Source organism: Fringilla coelebs (genome assembly GCF_963513975.1).
Source record: "Fringilla coelebs genome assembly, chromosome: 9".
In the NCBI taxonomy this organism is placed as follows: Eukaryota; Metazoa; Chordata; class Aves; order Passeriformes; family Fringillidae; genus Fringilla; species Fringilla coelebs.
In genome coordinates, this window is record NC_140067.1 from 16,894,343 (window position 1) to 16,912,283 (window position 17,941).

The window sequence follows — 17,941 nt, forward strand, 5'->3', positions numbered from 1 at the left end:
CATTGTACTGGCATCTTCCCTGCTCCCTCTGCTCCTCTGCCCTGGCCAGCCTTTACACATAGGGGCAGTTTAGTTTATTTCTGTCTAACAGAAGTGAGTTTCAGTCCTCAGGGTATCATATAAAATTAAGTCAGATTGTCAGTCCCATGAACAAGGCTTTGTCAGAGCTAACAATGAAAACCTGCTAATTAACAGATAAGGAATTGGGCTCATTTACACTTGTTTAAGCTGACAAAATATATTGTGGAAAACATAAAACTCAGAAGCGTGTCTGGGCAGCTGCGCTGTGAAGGTTACCACCCTTTATTGTCAATATACCTAAGAGCAGCTTGCTGGAATAAAGGGATTGAAGAAATAGGAAACAGAGCACCCAAACCACGGGCCAGGAGCAGGGCTGCACCATCACAGGCCTGTGTTTGCCATGCACTGGCCTGCCTGGGAGGAAGCAGGCAGGAGCCAGCTCTTGGCAAGGTTGACTGCCACCAGCTCTCATACGTGGGTGACACTCCCCTCCTCACAGCATGGGGGGCCAGGAAAATGCACAGCCCTGAGTCACCTCCAGCAGCACTCAGGGAGCTTCAGTGATTGTCAGCTGAATTCCCACCACAGAGCTAACAGGAAGGGGTATTGGAGAGAGGGCAATAACCTTAATCTAGGAGACTCTCACTAGCAGTACCAATAGACACCCTCACTGTAGCACATGCTGCACATCCAGTCATGCTGCTTAACTGCAGCATTTCTCCTGATTCAATGAACAGTGGCAGAACCCAACTCAGCTGGTGCAGTTGTCCTTTTGTTTTACTCTTTACTGTATGGGACCCGTAGGATCCACCAGTTTCTGGGTGAGAACCACACCTCCTTACACTTGCATTTTTTAGAGAGCATCTTGGCTCTCCAGCCGCTACTGGGATCTAAAAACCAGGAGTTCTTAACCTTGCCAAAGCATCAATATAAAGGCTGTGGCAGTCTTCTCCAATATACAGACGTTCACAGAAAAAATTGCTCAAACATGAGATTTCAGCAACCGAACATGCAGAGGAACAAAACCAACATCCAAATGGCAAGTGGAAAGAGCCACAGTTAAAAACTAAACCACAGCAGTCTCAGAAGAGAGAAGTAACAGTCAAGCATGTCCCCTTCTGCAATTATTTGGTGCCTAGCAGTTTGAGGCACTTCACACTTAAGCAGGCACATGCTCTTCCATGGCCCCGTGTCTTCCTGGAGTATGGTGAGTGATGTGAAAGGTTTCAGACTGATGTATTTAGAATTTAGGGAAAAGTAAGAGAGGACAGAGCTCACCCCACTTGCATAAAACCCCTTCCTCCCATAAATTCAACCGTTCTTTTCCATCCCTGCAAGGGTCTATGATGCAACTTGGGCTGGGGAAACTGGGAAGGAAGCACCCGCTGGAAGATCACCCCCCTCGCCTGGGATGAAGGGAGAGGTGGCAAACGGCCTCACCACCTCAACTGGCCACAGAAATCAATCCAAAGATTGCCAAATGCCTGTAGGGAACAACAGCATTGAGCCCTGCCAGAGCCAGGCCCAGCTTACAAATGGGCAGGCAGAGAGCGAGGCTACCTGGCTTAGTAGATGGGCTCACAAGCAAAACACCTCCAGCCATGGTGGAAATATCACACAGGAAGGAGACTCTTCTCAATTGCAATTAATGTTAATTTAAGCTACTGAAAACACAAATAATTCCAAAACCAACTGACAGCAGATATATAGAGTACACAGCAGAGCTCAGCAAAGGTCAGGCCCCTGCAGCACAAAGCCTAGCACAAGCACACAGGAAGACCCAGCTCTTTGCTCTCAGAGCTCGAGGTGACAGCACCCTGACTCACACTCACTATTACTCAGTGTGAGCAAAAGCATTCTGGTCCAGAAGGTCCGAGCTCCCTGACTGCAGGTTTGCAATAAGGGATGTCTGCCTGCAATCATCATTCCTGAAGCATCTCAAAGAGTTAGAACAGCTACATAAAGAGGATCAAGACTATTTTTCACCCATTCCCTTTTTGGGTCTCACTCTCCTGCCTGCCTGTCCATGTTGCTGTGTTTCAGGGAGGCAAAGGGCAATAGTGGAGGCAGAGCTGATAGTCTGTGAAATTGAGAATTTAGCAGGTATAACAGGCAACATAAGATCCCTTGGCTTAAATCAGTTAAAGTTAATTGCCAGGAGTCCTTGGAAGCAATTTAGACAAAAGTAATGTCTATTCTTTTCTGGATGACCACATAATAAAATACTATTTTGTTGTGGCTCTTAAACACAAACTTTCCTATACAAAATACTAAAAACATTGTGAGTTAGCTTCTTGTTTTTTGCAATGATACCTCTTTTTCCCCTTTGAACTCACCCCTTGAGTGTATCAGTGAGCTTTGGAAATGTATTATTCATAGCAGGAAAAAAGTGTAAAATATAAGTTATGTATCATAATGAACTGTCTGTCACCTCAGAGGATTACAATTTCCCTTTAATGCCAGCTGGCTCTATTACAGTACCTAAATCAATGGAATATCTTGGCCATTTTCAACACCTGCGGCGCTGCACTCCTGCCAGGCAGTGCCAGCGCGGTGGCAGAGCAGCCACCTCTGAGCCGTGTGCCACAGAGGGAGCTGGCAGCACGAGCCGGCAGCTGAGCTGCCTTCTGGGCTGCTTGAGCAGAGGAGCCCAGCATTGCTGCAGCAACGGCCAGTGCCTTAGGAAGCTGAGCCTGAGTGAGCTGGGGTGGATGCACCCCATGCACTGTAGAATCCAGCTGTGGAGGATCCCACATGTGTCAGAAAGTTGGCTGCACAGTATTAAAAGAAAATAATTTCAATACCTGTTACATTATTTTCCTTCTATGTTTGCCTTATTCAATATTCTTTTGCCATGTCACCTCTACTAAAAAAAAAAAAACGTAGATGAGAAGCAGCATGTTGGAACAAGCATATAAAAGTGGTTTGGGTCTCAACTTATTTGAAAGCTTTATCACATGTTCCAGGTAAATCCGTTAGGCAACATTATTCCAACAAGGTGTGGCCAGCATTTTTATAATGTATGAAGCATTTCCTTCAGATTTATGTGCTCTCTCTTTACAGTTCGTTTGTTGTGCACATCACAAACTGGTGTGACAGAGACTCAAGAAATGTTCTGAGACTCATGTGTTGGGTATTTTTCATTTTTCTTCCCCCAGTAAAGAAGTCATAGACAAAACTAGATACTCGTATGCAATCCACATTCAGATGTATCTGCAGCTTTAGATGCACAAATACCTTTAAAATCTGGTTCCATGATTTTATACACCTTATAATGCATAACAGATATTTACATACCTGAAATCTATTTAGACTGCTTTATTACTCAGAGGAAAAAATACTGGAAACTACCACTAGCCTATTGACAATTTAAAAAAAAAATTACCCTTGACATTCTCAGAAGCCACCTCCACTGCAGGTGAAAATAGACAGACAGGATGTGGCTTGGCAATGGAGTAAGGTCTAAGATTCAGTAGGGAAAATCTCTGGAATTTTAACTCTGAGCAGGCATCTAGTAAGGTCTCTGCTGGAGACACACTCCATTGACTTACATGCATATTTCAGTGCTTTTCTAAATCAGAATTTCCTCAAAGGGCTGTATGCTGAGTTATGTTTCACTGTTTGGAGTAAGACCCAAATCTTACAGAGTAAAGGCAAAATCCATTCCTGATGTGAACTGGGGTTATGCTGGAGGTGAATTTGATACAACTGACCTGTTTGTTTTTTCTCTCTTACAGGTGGAAAATGCAGAGCCTTGAGGAGCACACCTTTGTCAACATGCAACAGCAGCACAGCTTGCAAGCAGAACTGCCCAAGTCTCGCAATCTTTCACCCAAGGCTTATTCTAGAAACCTCTTCCTCCCTCCCCCATCAACTGCAACAAATGTTTTGCTTGAGGAAGGAGCAAGACCCAGAAGATCTGCTCTCTAACTTGTGTTGCAATATCCAATCTGAGTGTTACTATCAGCTTTTGGAAACTGACTGTATAGAAAACACAGCTGATGTTTGCATATTTTAAATTTAAACATCTCTGCTTGGCATACGGATGGAACCTAATAAGGCACTTTGTTTCTACCTCATGAATTAATTCAGCCTGCTAACAGATTTGGATAAAGCATTTTGATTCCAACTAATAAATTTGTTTTCTGTGCAGCCAAAACAACTTTTGAAAGCAAAGTAAAAAGTTCTTTAGCTTGCCAGAGAAGTACTTCTGTAATATCTATAAGGAATAGACCTTTTCTTTTTATAACCCACTTGTTCCACCGATGTCTTTTAAATCAATCAGATAAATTCACCTTGTTTTTCAATGCCCTGAATCCTGATAGCTCTGCACACTTGATAGGTAATTTAATCATTGTTGGTGTGGATGAACACAAGCTCAAATTAGCTTCTGAAAGGCTTAGTTGTCCCGTAGATAGCTCTGCCTTTCCACTTTTATGCAGGAACTGAGCTTCACCAACTGGTTAGCTAGAGGTGTCATTAAAAATTTACAGAAAGAAACAAAGGTGTGCTCCAGTGTCTCTCCTTACCCTTTCTACTGTTACTCTGGCAAACAAAAGGTATGGAACCTGCTTCATGAATAATGGGTCATGTAATATGCATAATGCAATTTTAATGGCACACAGTAATAACATTGAGAGAGATATTTCCAATCTTCAGACTTGCTCCACAGCCTCTCAGTAGCCTGCTCTGATTCTCCCCAGATAAATCTTCTTTTCCTCTTCTTCATTTCAATTCTCCACCTTAAAGCCATGACTTTTCTCCATGGGTAGCTGCAATTCACCCAAACCAGCAACTGGCACTCATGCAAGCAGGGCTGGGGACACAGGAACACCCTCCCATGCAGAAACACACAAACATTTCAGGGGATCTGAGCTGCAGCCCAACATTTGTGCCCTGAGACACCACTAACTGCAACATGGTCTGGGATGAGACACACTTAAACCAATAAAACACCTGTGGGTTTCTTCCCATGAAGAGCATTCTTGCCACCTGTGCTGCGTCCATACTGCCTCCCTGGCCATCCACCCCACCCTGTGGGCAGCACTAGACTCAAACCACACTGGTTGCATTGTTTGGAAATAGGATGCTCCAAGGGGGCAAGCACACATTGCTATTGTAGTTTTAAAGGTAAATACCAACAACTGAGCCTGCTCAGGGCGTGCTGGAGCAAGGCCTGCCTGGAGGGAGGAAGGAGGGAGGCTGTGCCTGGCAGGAAAGGTCTTCCTGAGGGCAGAGGGCCTGGGGGCAACAGCTGCACCCATACCCAGAACCACTAGCCAGCACTCACTCCATCCACAGCAACAGCTTCCCTGTAAAATAAATACTGAGCATCACCCTGGGGCAGCCCCAAGCCTGCCTGTGCCACGGGCTGAGCCACTCCTCGGAGCCTCCCCTGGCCTGGGTGAGACCCAGGGCGTCACAGGCCTTCCGCGTAACCGCCGAGTCTCCGGCACTGACCTTCCGCATTAATTAATCCAGCATGAGGGGTCTAATGTGGTCTTCAGAGCACCTGTCACCTCCTGCGGTACCTGTGCCACATCCCTTCAGCCTTGTTGCTGTGATTGTGGCCGCGTTTCTGCTCAGTGAGAGCTCGGCCTGCGGCGCTCGGTCGGGACACCCCAGGGGCAGAGCGCAGCCCCGCCCGAGCGGGTGAGCCCTGAGGGGACGCGGCCACAGCCTGCCCGGGCAGCCCTGAGGGGACACGGCCACGGCCACAGCCACAGCCTGCCCGGGCAGCCCTGAGGGGACACGGCCACAGCCACAGCCTGCCCGGGCAGCCCTGAGGGGACACGGCCACGGCCACAGCCTGCCCGGGCAGCCCTGAGGGGACGCGGCCACAGCCTGCCGGGGCAGCCCTGAAGGGAAGCGGCCACAGCCTGCCCGGGCAGCCCTGAGGGAACGCGGCCACAGCCTGCCGGGGCAGCCCTGAAGGGAAGCGGCCACAGCCACAGCCTGCCCGGGCAGCCCTGAAGGGAAGCGGCCACAGCCTGCCCGGGCAGCCCTGAGGGAACGCGGCCACAGCCACAGCCACAGCCTGCCGGGGCGGCCCTGAGGGGACAAGGCCACAGCCTGCCAGGGCAGCCCTGTGGGGAGCCAACCGAAGTTCTCAAGGGTGGCAGAAAGCAGAAGCACAGGGACGACCTCCTTGGCACCATGACGGGTGAGTCCCCCGGCCTCGGTTGGGAAGGGTGCCTCAGGGCTGGGCCAGCCCAGCAGGGCACAGGGCAACTTTGCTCACTGGGTTTGTCCAGAATAAATGTGCAAAGCTGGAAACAGGAGTATATACTGGTGTGGGCACACAGGATTACATGCACATGTGAAAAGCCAGGCTAGCATGCTGTGTCTGTTGGGAAAAGGACAAGGGACCCCTCCATCATCCGCCTGCTTCTCTTTTGTATGGACTGCAACTGCCAGATGGAGCCAGCCCTGCTGACAAGGCAGGTAGGCAAAAGGCCATATTGTGAGTCCCAACAGACTTAAGTATAAATGATGCACCTGCTGCTCAGGTGTCCCTGAAAACTCCCAGGCACAGACATTTAATCTTGTGGGAGACAGTCAAGTTGCTCCTGGGCTAAGCAGGGACTGGCTGTTGACATTTCCAAAGCAAAGCCTTAAAACTGTGGTCTCCCCCAACTAAATCCTTTTGTAGTGATAGTCCAAGCCATGGTATACGCTTGTCCTCAAAAGTGTGACTGTTTATCTGAAATCAGTAGGAATTGAACAAATAAATATGGCAGTTGTGTTCTTTAATCACTACAGCCCTTGTGCCTACATTCCCACCTTGGATTCCCTGACAGTCACTGTAGTGTATTGTTGTAGTGGCTGACATTCACAAATGTGCAGTTACATATTAAATAATAATTACTCTGGACCATCCTCGATACTTTATTAACTTAAAACATTGTTCTAATAAATATGTATCAAGAAATGTAAGACACTCCATAAAATCTAAATAAGGACATTTACAAACTTGTCAACAAAGTAAAAACAGCTTTTTTTTTAACTGAGGTACATGCAGCGTTGTTAAGGCAAATAAGGTAAATTATACTTTTATAGTTAGTCCTGCCCACCTCAGAAAGTTTCCCTTTAAAAATTAAAAAACCAAAAACAAATATACAACTGATGCTATTGAGTAGCTATTTTCCAGTTATTAGAACAAGCCCAGAGTGTAGATGCCAGTAATAGTTCTGGACAGAAAGTCTGTGCTTCCCTGGTGCTCCTGCTCTCCTCGGGCAGGTTCACTTGTTGGATTGGTTTCTGGTTCTAAGGCATAATTCTGTGCTTTGGCTTTTCCACTGGTCTTTCCCAGGTTTCCTTTTCCCTAGTGGATGTAGGAAGTAACCCTCCATGCTTCAAACACACTGGCAGTCGGGCCTTGCACAGAGAGAGATGGCTCAGGGAGGATAAAAAGGACCTCTCCGTAACTGTTAATGCAGCTCCTAATTTGCACCAGAATAAGTGAGAGCAGGATCAGACCCAAGCTGGTACCTTTGGTTAAAAACCAGCAAGATGTCAAACTGCACAGTCCTGATCCTCCAGGTTTTCCTGGCAGGAAGTCATCCCAGAGTGAACCCATTCAGCACTGAACTCAACCAGGGCAAGTGCTGATGGCGCTCTGTCATTACCCCATGTAAATACTGTTATACCCATGTTTTCCTGCCAGCTGATTCAAGCTACTGAAAACTTGAAGGGCTTCATCATGGCCATGGGAGAAAGATTTTCCAGCTTGCTGATATTTGATAGCTTATCCATCTTTGGAGTATTAGGCTTTATATCTAAAAGGCTTGTATTTCAGTGTTATTTCAGAAACAACGAGGGAAGGAGAAAGAGAGAAACCCCAGCCTTTACTTTCCCCCTTCACAGTCATTCAGGTTGAGCTGTCAACACATGGCTCTGTCCTCTTCTTTCCTCTTTGAGCTCCTGTTCAGAAAGGTAATGCCAGGGTCTGTGTTCAGGACAGGGCTCGGGTCCAGCAGGGAAGCCAGAAGGGAGTCTGTTCTCATAGTGTTGTAGCGCTTTCTGTATTGTAGTTTGGACTCATTTCAGGCCGTGCTGTGTCTCCCGGTGTCTCCGTAAATCCACCTTTCGTTGGAAGCCTTTGCCACACAGATCACAGCCAAAAGGCTTGAAGCCTGTGTGCTTCCGACTGTGGGTGATGAGGTTGGAGCTTTGACTAAAAGCTTTTCCACACACCTGGCACTTATGAGGCTTCTCACCTGCAAGCAGAAGGTGGGAAAGAGAGAGGCTGTGAAAGAGGCAACATGCTGCTTACGTGCAACCACAGCAAATATACACTGGTACTTAAAGCTTATCAAGGAGATTTTTGTGTGATTACTTAAGAAGTCATTTTTACGAAAATGTTGGGAGCCCCAGACAGAGCATAAGCTGAGCCTCTACTGCAGCTGAGCAGGCCTGGACTTGGGTGCACCTCCATCAGCCCAGCAAAGTCCTGAGAATAGCCTGAAGCACAGACTGCTCTCAGGACACCACACCTTGAGAGTGTATTTGTCTGCATGGGCTCTGTGAAGTTTAAACTGGCTTTGTGTCCTAGAAATATGAGGAACTCCTGGAAAAGTGATGAATGCCTGATGTTGATTACTATACCATCAGCATGAAGGCAGGTGGAATAGGTAGATAGAAGTTGTTAAAACAAACCCAGTGATCTGGGGTCTGTCCCCAAGGGAGATATGAGGGCCATTAAGTGAATCCTGAAGGGCAGGGTCATCCAGACATCTGTTCTCTCTGTTCCCCACACTGCAATGCTAGCAGTCAGAGCCCTGAAGTTCTCCTGCAGGCAAATAATGTAAATGGAAATAAATATAGCCTCTGGAACTTCTGCAGAGGAGTAGTGACAGAACTCCATGGGAGCAGGATCTAAGTATATTTTCCTACTGTTTATTATCAAATAACAAATAAAAGGGAGCCCAACCACAATACCAAGCCGGATTTCAGAGTGGCTTTGCACCTGCAGAGCCCACTGGCTTCAGCTGGGAACAACAAATTCTTTGGGTGTTTGAAGATCAGATTCTTAGAATCAAAAAAATAATGTAAAATGTGCTGAAGGCTCATTTTACAAGTATATGGTGCATATGAAAGGAATCCTTCATCCACTTAAAGACCTGCTTTTATATTAGCAATTTAAAAGCCTAGGCACAGTTTCTGATCTCCCAAGAAAATAATCTGATTCAGAATTTGTCTGAAATTCTATTTAATCAAGCATATTTTGAAAAAGTTACTCAGAGGATACTACTTGTATTACTTCATAAATAGTTCATTTTCATCCAGTAACCTTCAGTGAAAACTCTTTATAAGTAACATTTGTTATTCACTGCTTGTTACCTAGAAAATCACAGCCAAGCAGTGCTACATATAATGCCATTTCTCTACATATTTGTCCCTTTTTAGGCTTCACCCTTTATATCTGCTAGTGGCCACTATCAGGAAAAAGGATTTTGGTCATCTGAACCATTTGTCCAGTAGAACTGATATTTCATGTCTACAGGTTCTTCCATATCTTACACATTCATTTCCCTGTACTTCAAGTGAACGATGCAGGTCTGAAAGGCAAGATATTCTTTTAATGATTTCTGATAAACCTGCCTTCTCACTGAATGGTACTTTTGAAACAATTTCCTTTGGTGATTCACCAGCACTTTATATTAGTGTCCATGTTTATTAGTAACAGTGAAACTTGAGAACTCTGCACCTCTCCTTCTATTCTGTATCAAACTGTAGCCATTTCTCAGAATGTCTGCACTTCCACCTGGACTATCTCTGAACAAATATTTAGACTAAGACCTAGGCCCTCCAGTTTAGTGTTTGATGTAGAGGAGGAGACTCCTATTGTTCCTGTAGTAAATTGGTAGATCCTGCAAAAGGCAATGCTATAATCAAATTCACCTGTCATTTTCCTGGGACCTCAGCTGTAAATAAATCAAGGCCACATGAATATAATACTCTATAAATCATCTTACACAAAAGCCCTGTGAATAAACATTGGTGGATCCTATTAAGGGAACACTGATTGGATTGCGAGGATTTTTGTAGGTTATTTTGCAGCTGCTGTCCATTAAACCTCCTCCAGATCACCCTCCTTTGCCCAAGTACAGCTCAGATAACATGAACAGCAGCAGGACAGTGAGAGGCATAGGGAGGTGTGTGTGCTGTCCCAGCCGAGGAAGAATGGACTGCTGCAGAGAAACCTCTGAGACCTGCCCTCATGTTGGGGCTGACACTAGCAGTTGCAGGGCTGACCTGTGTGAATGAAGGTGTGTTTCTTCATATCAGATTTCTGGTGGAACCGCTTCCCACAGTACTGGCACGGATAAGGACGGGTGTCTGAGTGGATGAGCAGGTGGGTGGAGAGAGTAGAGGATCTCTTAAAACTCTTGCCACAAATCTTACAATCAAAGCTGCGTTCCTGCAGAGAGATGAGCCCAGACACACACATCACACCAATGATCCCATCAGCAACAAACTGCCCAGCAGCACGTAAGTGTTGCCCCTTCTGCATTAGTAAGACCTTACACTCCTCCAGAGAGCTGGACTGGCCTACACAGATGATAACACTGGCTTGATAGCAGCACCACATGATAAAAAAGATAATGCATCCTCTCCTAGTGCTGTGCACTACTAAAATTTAATTGAATAGCTCTTTCTGCCGGCAGGAATGGCCAGGTGGGAGCAACCCCAAGGGACTGGGCAGAGTCTGCCAACACACTTTATCAGAGGCCTGAGACACAATCACTCTACTGGGAAGCCCAACAGCTGCAGCACTGTTCAGAGGCCACCTCTCCACTGTACAAAAGAAGGTGGGTGCCAAGGGCTGCTTGGGTCTCTTGGGAAATCCCTCTGGTAGACTGAGTTCTGGCATGGTAACAACTAACTGCTTTTTTTAGTTCCATTAAAATTCAAGTGGAAGGTATGTAGAGCACCTGGGACAAACAGCTTTTCAGCTTACTACTTTAACATATAAAACCAAATACATTAAGACCTTACTGTCTTTCACCTCTCCCTCACGCACTCCTCTCCATCAGTTTGTTATACCACATATCATCTCTTCTTTACATCCCTCAACTTCCATTGTACCTTCCTCTTCCTTCTTTGCTTTCTTCAGTGCTTTCACAGAATCACCTTATTTGGCTTTTAATGCATTCTCCCCAAAATGTGTCCCCTCCATGGACACATTATGCTGCTCTTTTCACCATTGTTTCATGGATAATGAAATATCTCCCTTCATCGTGTGCTCTGCTGGTTGCACACTCACAAAATTATAAAGAGTAAAAAAACATTACTGTAACTCTATCCTCCAAAAGTCAATCTGAAGAAGGAAGATTTGCTGGGTCAAGTGGGTGGGGAAGGGGAAATATGGCATGGTATCAGCAGGTGGAAAATGTTACAAGTCCTCCTACCAAAATTAACCACCATATTCTTTTGGTGTGTGACTCAGTGTGTCGAGACGGGTGAAGTCAGTGCCCTATACCTGAATGGTCGTTTAGATGTTCCCTGCACTTACAAAAATTACTACAAACAAGGGAAGACTCAGTTCTTTGTGGGAGGAGAAAGAATGAGGAGTGCTGCATCAGAAGAAAGCACACTGAGTTGCTTTAGCTGTTAAAAAAACAGCCAACATCTGCATTACAATTTCCAGCTCTGAGAGTGAACATCTATTATTTTCTGTTACTTCTTGAGTGCCAGAAGTGCCCATTGCTTAATACAGACTACGCATGCAAGGTCTGAAGAATGGAAACAAAGCCTGTGTTCTTTAATTATCCGATAGCTCCTCTGCACGCTAACTAGCCACCCTTTCCTCTGATTGTCACCATATTCTTCACCTACAACTGCCCACTGCAGCTCTCCCATGTTCTCTTCCCCTCCTCAGTATAGGTCCCTACCTCCTGCCCTGCCTTTGGCTTTGTTGCTTCTCCAGCCAGCAGAATAGAGCAGCTGGCCCTGGCCCCCAGCCATCCATCCTGGCAGCCTGCCTGCTCTCACCTGCGAGTGCACGGCCTTGTGCTGCTCCAGGCTGACTGCATGGCCGAAGGTCTTGCCACACATGTCACAGGCAAAGGGCCTCGTGCCACTGTGTGAGCGGCGCACATGTACCTCAAGGCCATGCGGTGTGGAGAAGACCTGAGGAAATAGAGTACACAGCGTCAAGGTTGTCAGGGAGAAAGGGCTGGGGGGGCGTAATATCCAGTGTGGGAGAAAGGGATCCCTACCTTGCTGCACTTGACACACTTGTAAGAGCCAGTGCTGATGAGCAGTGGGCGGCACAAGAGGTCAGACTCCACTTTGATGCCCCCTGGCCCCTTCTCCTGCTGCAGTCCGGGCTGCGTTTCGGCATAGAGTCCAGGAGCTGCTGCTGGCGGCCGCTCAAAAAGCCCCGGGCCCGGGGAGCTGAAGTCACCATACAGTCCCAGGGAAGAGCTACACTCGGCACCATAGAGGGCGGGCTCCGAGCCTCGGTCGCAGAAGAGCCCCAGGGCTGAGGTCCGCTCCAGCGTCGGGCAGGGCCTGTAGCTTTGCACTAGGTGCCTGAGCTCAGAGCCACCCAGGCTGTTCCACATGTATGGTTTAAAGGGCACTGAGAAAGGGGGTGCTTCATCTAGGGATGGACACACAGATCTCTCTGAGGCTGTGGAAACACAAGGGCACGGGAATTGGTGTGCTTCACAATTCACACTATAATGAGGCAGAACAGTCTCAGCACCTAGGCTTATGTCCAGAGCCTGACCCCTGTACTGCACTTTGGGGCTGCCCTTTCATCTCAATGGGAGGACATTTTATATTGCTTATTAGGATCTGAGTGTCCAGTACTAACTCCTTACCCAATGTCCCAGCCAAATTATTTAAAGCCAACACCAATTTTGTCTACCTCCATCTCTGGATACCTCATGTGTACACACTGATCTGTCTAGCAAGACTCTAAACAATTCAGTCTGCAACTTCCTATAGTTTTATCTGCAGCTTCTTAGAAACATGTATCTACCATATCCCAAGATGGACATCAAAGCTGACAGTTTAAGCTCTGATGGAGATCACACACACAGACACACAGACACACACATATATATATGCGTGCAAATATAACATTACAGAGGTGCCAGACAGAGAAAATGTGCTGAGATTTACCTGGTCAACAAAATTAAAAAACCTTGTTGCACAATTTAATGCCCAAATAGAGTCTCTCGACTTCATCCCACAACTGACCATAACTATACTACATCATAAGTTAAATAAGTAACAGCTTCTGAGATGCTTGCATGTTATGCTTCACTTTTTCACAAAAAAAAATTACTTATCTGAAAGAAAATCATGGTTGTTTCAGATTGCCCTGAGGTTCTCCATATAAAGAATTTGAGTCCACCCAAAACACAGTGCTTTGGAAAATCATTGGGATAGGCCACACCAAAACCTGAAGACACAAGCCCATTTTCCTAGCAGTTGTAATCAAAGCAAATTTCCACCAGGGCAAGCTCAAACGGCTTCAGCCTTTGAGAGGAATCTCTAAAGGCACAACTGCTCAAGGAGCCTCACATGGAGGAAAACCCAACTGGGATGGAACATGAGGCACCAGACTCCAACGGTGTCTGCCAGAGATGCTGATTAATGCCCGAGGTGCACTGCTTTCACTCCTTATCATAACCGGCAGCAGCACTGGGAGAATCAAATGTCTCCACTGCACAACAGTTTTAGTGAGCCAAGGAAGAAATGAATCAATTACCTACTGAAATGCTGATGCCTTCATAGAGATATTGGCTTCCCTTATAACTTGGACTTCCAGAGTAACCTTCTCTAACCAGAATTGTCCACCCACAATGAATCTCTTACTTATTCATGTCAGCTCCCACGGCTTTTTCAGCCTTTGAAAAACCAAGATAGATGTGGGTAGACTAGGCAAAAAAGGCACAATGTGTTAGGCTATCCATTTGGATAGGCAAGTGGTCACTGAGGGGTTACAGAAGGTAATAGGAAATGAGGTTAAAATTGAGCTTTGAATGACTTGACTTTTTCCTATCTTTTACATAATTTCAGATGTTAACAGTCTCAAATTCTTCCACTAAAATTAGCAATCTTTTGGTTGGAAATACATGCACACATACCAGCTGGGACATTTGAAGAGAGTGATGAAATCAAATTAGCTGACATGGTGTTCAGCATGATTTTTCCTGTTCTGCACTGACTGCAAAGTTGTGGTCAGCATCACATCATCTATCTTGTGTCTTTGCAACCAGTTTCAGTGTTGCCATCTCTCACGATTTTATCACAAAATTCAAACCAATCTTAAAGTCCCAGCTCTTGAAATGGTATGATTTCATCAGGCCCTCAGCTTTGCTTTTGTTTGTTCTTGTTATAATTTTATTTTTTCCTTTTAAAGTCAACTTGTAGCTCAAACGGTAAGAAAAGCATGAAAACATAAACCCTCAATATTTCAACACTAGAACTGAATATCCATAAGGTATTACTTACAATCTTGATTTCTGAGCCAGCTCATTGAGTGAGAGGGAAGGCTGACCTGATTTTTGAGCCCTTGGAATTGGCAATACAGTATACAGTGCACCACAGATCAGTTTGCGTGCAATGTTCCTTCCATCACCTCACATGCTTTGGAGCCCTCTCAAGCACAAATGCAGGGTATTTCCTCACAGTATACTCAAGCTACCCAAGCCCAGTGGCAAAGCAACCTCCAAACTCTGCTCTCCCACACCGCAAGGCATTTCTGTATGTGCCTCTTCTCCACAGCATCTAGGGGGGAGCAGAGACACAGAGAAGTATTCTCCCTCTTTTTCCTAGAAATTCTGTGCAGCCATTATAGAGACTACTTCTGGGAGGTAAAAAAAAAAAATCAGTGCTTGTTTTTGAAGGCAAGACAAACTCAACCTTAAATGGTTGGGAGCAGATTGATATGCACAGCAAAAAAAGATTGGAGCATCCTCTTACACAAAACACCACATTTTCTGCACAACTCCATTACACCCAGGAAAAGTCTTTTTCCTTCTGCAGCATCAACAGGCTCATCAGGAGCTACTAATACTGCTGCACTGAGCTCCCATGCACCTTCTGCATATGCACATGCGTGTGATTAGACACATGTAGAAAGTGAGGTTAAATAAAGTGATTTGCATTGATGGAGTTAACAGGTATTATGCCTATGTGTTGCATGACTGCCTATATCAGCAGCACAGCACAAAGACAAAAGTGAAATAAATACAGCTTTCACTGCATATTGAGGTGCAACCTGCACCTATGTTCACTTCTAGAGATACAGGAGTGGTAGTACTACTCACCACACATGCCTTCAGCAAGATTGAGAACCATTATTTTTCACCTGCTCTGCCTGGCAAAGCACAAAAATTGTGCCCCATCCAAACACAATTGTAGGAACACAGTCTCTTACCACTGCATCTTGCAGAAGTGACCTAGACACAAATTCCAGCTTTGCACTGAATCTAACAAAGCAGCTGGAAGGCAGAGGGGCTGGTGGAGGTGAGCTGGTGGGAGGAAGCCCAACTATCTAATCCTGTTTCCACTGCCTTCATCATTAATATAACAGCACCTCTCTCAATGCACTGAGATTCATTTAATAAAGCTCTTACGTACTTGGAGTATCTCAAACCTCCTGTAAATGGGATCAGATAGCCCCAGGATTGCCCACCCCACCCTGAAGAATCTTGATCTGGGGACATCATCCTCATTTTGAAAAGTTATCTTCCCTGTACAGCCTGATGGTTGGCCAGAAGCTGATGAATCCCACAGTGAGGGAAGAAATGAGAGGGAAGGAGGAAAAGGCAGAGCAGACCTGATAAAATATCGCAGACCTGATAAAATATCTGCTCTATTTCACATCTATCTTTTTGACACACTGTGAAAATGGTCTGTTTCCTGTGCAGAAATTGTAGTTATTTGGGAAAGGAGGAGCAGGAAAAATTCATTAGAACAAAAATTACACACATTGCTACAGTCTGTGCAGAAATATTTCCAGAAGAGTAATGCAGCAATGCTGCATTTGGTCTGGTGTGTCATTTGCACAGACTGAAAGTGTCCTGTGGCTAATGCTGGACAGCATTTTGAATGTCCCCATAACGGAGCTTAGGACTCTTGAAAGAAGATGAGGCTTTAAAAATGCAAATTCAAATCATTACAATTAGCCATTCATATGCATGGACACTGTAAAGACGAAGTGGGAAAGGGTGACAAACCGGGACTAAGTATTTTTTGCTGGCGTCTGCTGTCAGTCGGTAAAGCTGACACAATTTTTCCTTCATCAAGACAAAAATTGTCCTTTTTCCAGCTGTCTCTTTTTAATCGAGGCAATAAAAAGGGTTATATATATATATACACATATTTTTGTTCTAAAATGACACCATTATATTTTTAAACGAGATAAGTATTTGTGCCAGGCTGGGGACAGCGTCTTCCACTGCTCCAGCCACATCAAAGGCAGGACAAGGGAGCTAGAGACAGGCGCTGCAGCTATAAGTGTGAGTTTCCTGGATTTGGGGTGTTTAAATCTGACCATCATTGGGTTTTTTTCCCTCTGGTTTTTACAAATGTGTTTTTAGAAAAGAAAAATAAACAGACATTTAAAAAACCCAAACCAAACAAAAATGCAAAGAAACAAAAACACAGAACAAAACAAAAAAACCCAACCAAACAGCAGAAGCAAGGGCGTTAGGAAAATGTCTATCAGGTTGTACAAAACACAAAATCAGCTCTGTTTACTGCAGGTATATAAATGACTGAAAAATTCTGTGCAGGCACGACCCTGTAGGAGAATGCTAGGACCTTTTAAACATAACCTGGCTTGCCTCTAACAATTAATCACAAATCAAAAAATAACACCCCATGTCATGACAACTTTCCTGCTGTAGCCTGTCACCTCTTGCTCCTTCAGCAGCACAATACGGGCTGGAAAAGCAACCCGAAAGAGGGAACCCGAAAACGAGTGGAAGGAACAGATTCTGGCAAATCTGGGGGAAAAGTAATAATAATTTTTAAAAGGGATGGCAAATACTCGTTTGTGGTGGTGGCGCATAGCCATGAGATGCATGGTCCACTGCCCCACGGCACGGGCACGGACATGCTGCCGGACCCTCCCTGAGCGCTGCTCGCCTCGGTCCTACCTGGCGAGACGGAGGGCGAGGGAGGTCTCCAGAAATCCTCGAATTCGGACACTCTGTCACAAACACTGCCCTCGCAGCTGGGCGCTGACTCGGAGGTGCCATCGGCAGCTTCGGTAAGGTGGGATTCCGGGGAAAAGCGCCCCCGGGAAGGCTCCGGATCGGGCAGGGCGGTGCGGCACAGCTCCGTGTCCTCGGGGATCTTGCAGGGGTCTGCAGGGCAAAGGAGAAGAGGAAACTCCTCAGTGTGGGTCCGTGGTGGGAGCCAGCCACCTCCCGCGCGGCCCGCTCCCACCAAGGTTTGATGCACTCTCTCCAAGCCCGCATCAGCCCCTCCGGCGTCTCGGAGGGGCTGCAGAGCAACCGCCCCGGTGCCGAGAGCACGGAGGTGATGTCGGGCAGGTGGGCAGTCTCCGAGTGAGGATGCGACAGGGGGACTCCTACCTGCACAGATCTGGGCTAGCACCGTCTCCAGCCGCAGGCTGTAGTCCTCGTCCGCGGAGCGAGGCTGGTGGTAGCTGTGCGCTTTCTTGCTCTTCACTAGGAAGGACCTCGGCATGGTGGGGTGCTGTCACGGCCGGCGCGGCCGCACTCCCTCTCTAAGCGCCGGGCACGGCGGCAGTGGCGAGCGTCACCCCCGAATCTCCTTCGGGGCGGCGGCGGGGAGGCGACCTGCGGAAAGGCGCCGCGCCCGCCGGTGAGGGCCGGGGGCGCCGGCCAGGAGGGGCCGCTCGCCAGGGGCGGCGTGCCAGGTGGCAGCGCGCAGGTGGTTCCGGCCACCGCCCCCGGCCCCG

The 17,941-nt window shown here is 46.6% G+C and overlaps 1 protein-coding gene across 1 annotated transcript; it reads right to left on the reverse strand.

Annotated features, from left to right (window-relative positions):
- Positions 1 to 8,061: 8,061 nt before the first annotated feature.
- Positions 8,062 to 17,706, reverse strand: GFI1 (growth factor independent 1 transcriptional repressor; the record flags this gene model as incomplete). The annotated part of the gene is made up of 6 exons (XM_084211128.1): positions 8,062 to 8,240; positions 10,279 to 10,444; positions 12,019 to 12,156; positions 12,246 to 12,661; positions 17,151 to 17,360; positions 17,592 to 17,706. 6 exons carry the CDS (start codon positions 17,704 to 17,706, stop codon positions 8,062 to 8,064), a joined length of 1,224 nt encoding a protein of 407 aa, XP_084067254.1.
- Positions 17,707 to 17,941: the final 235 nt, after the last annotated feature.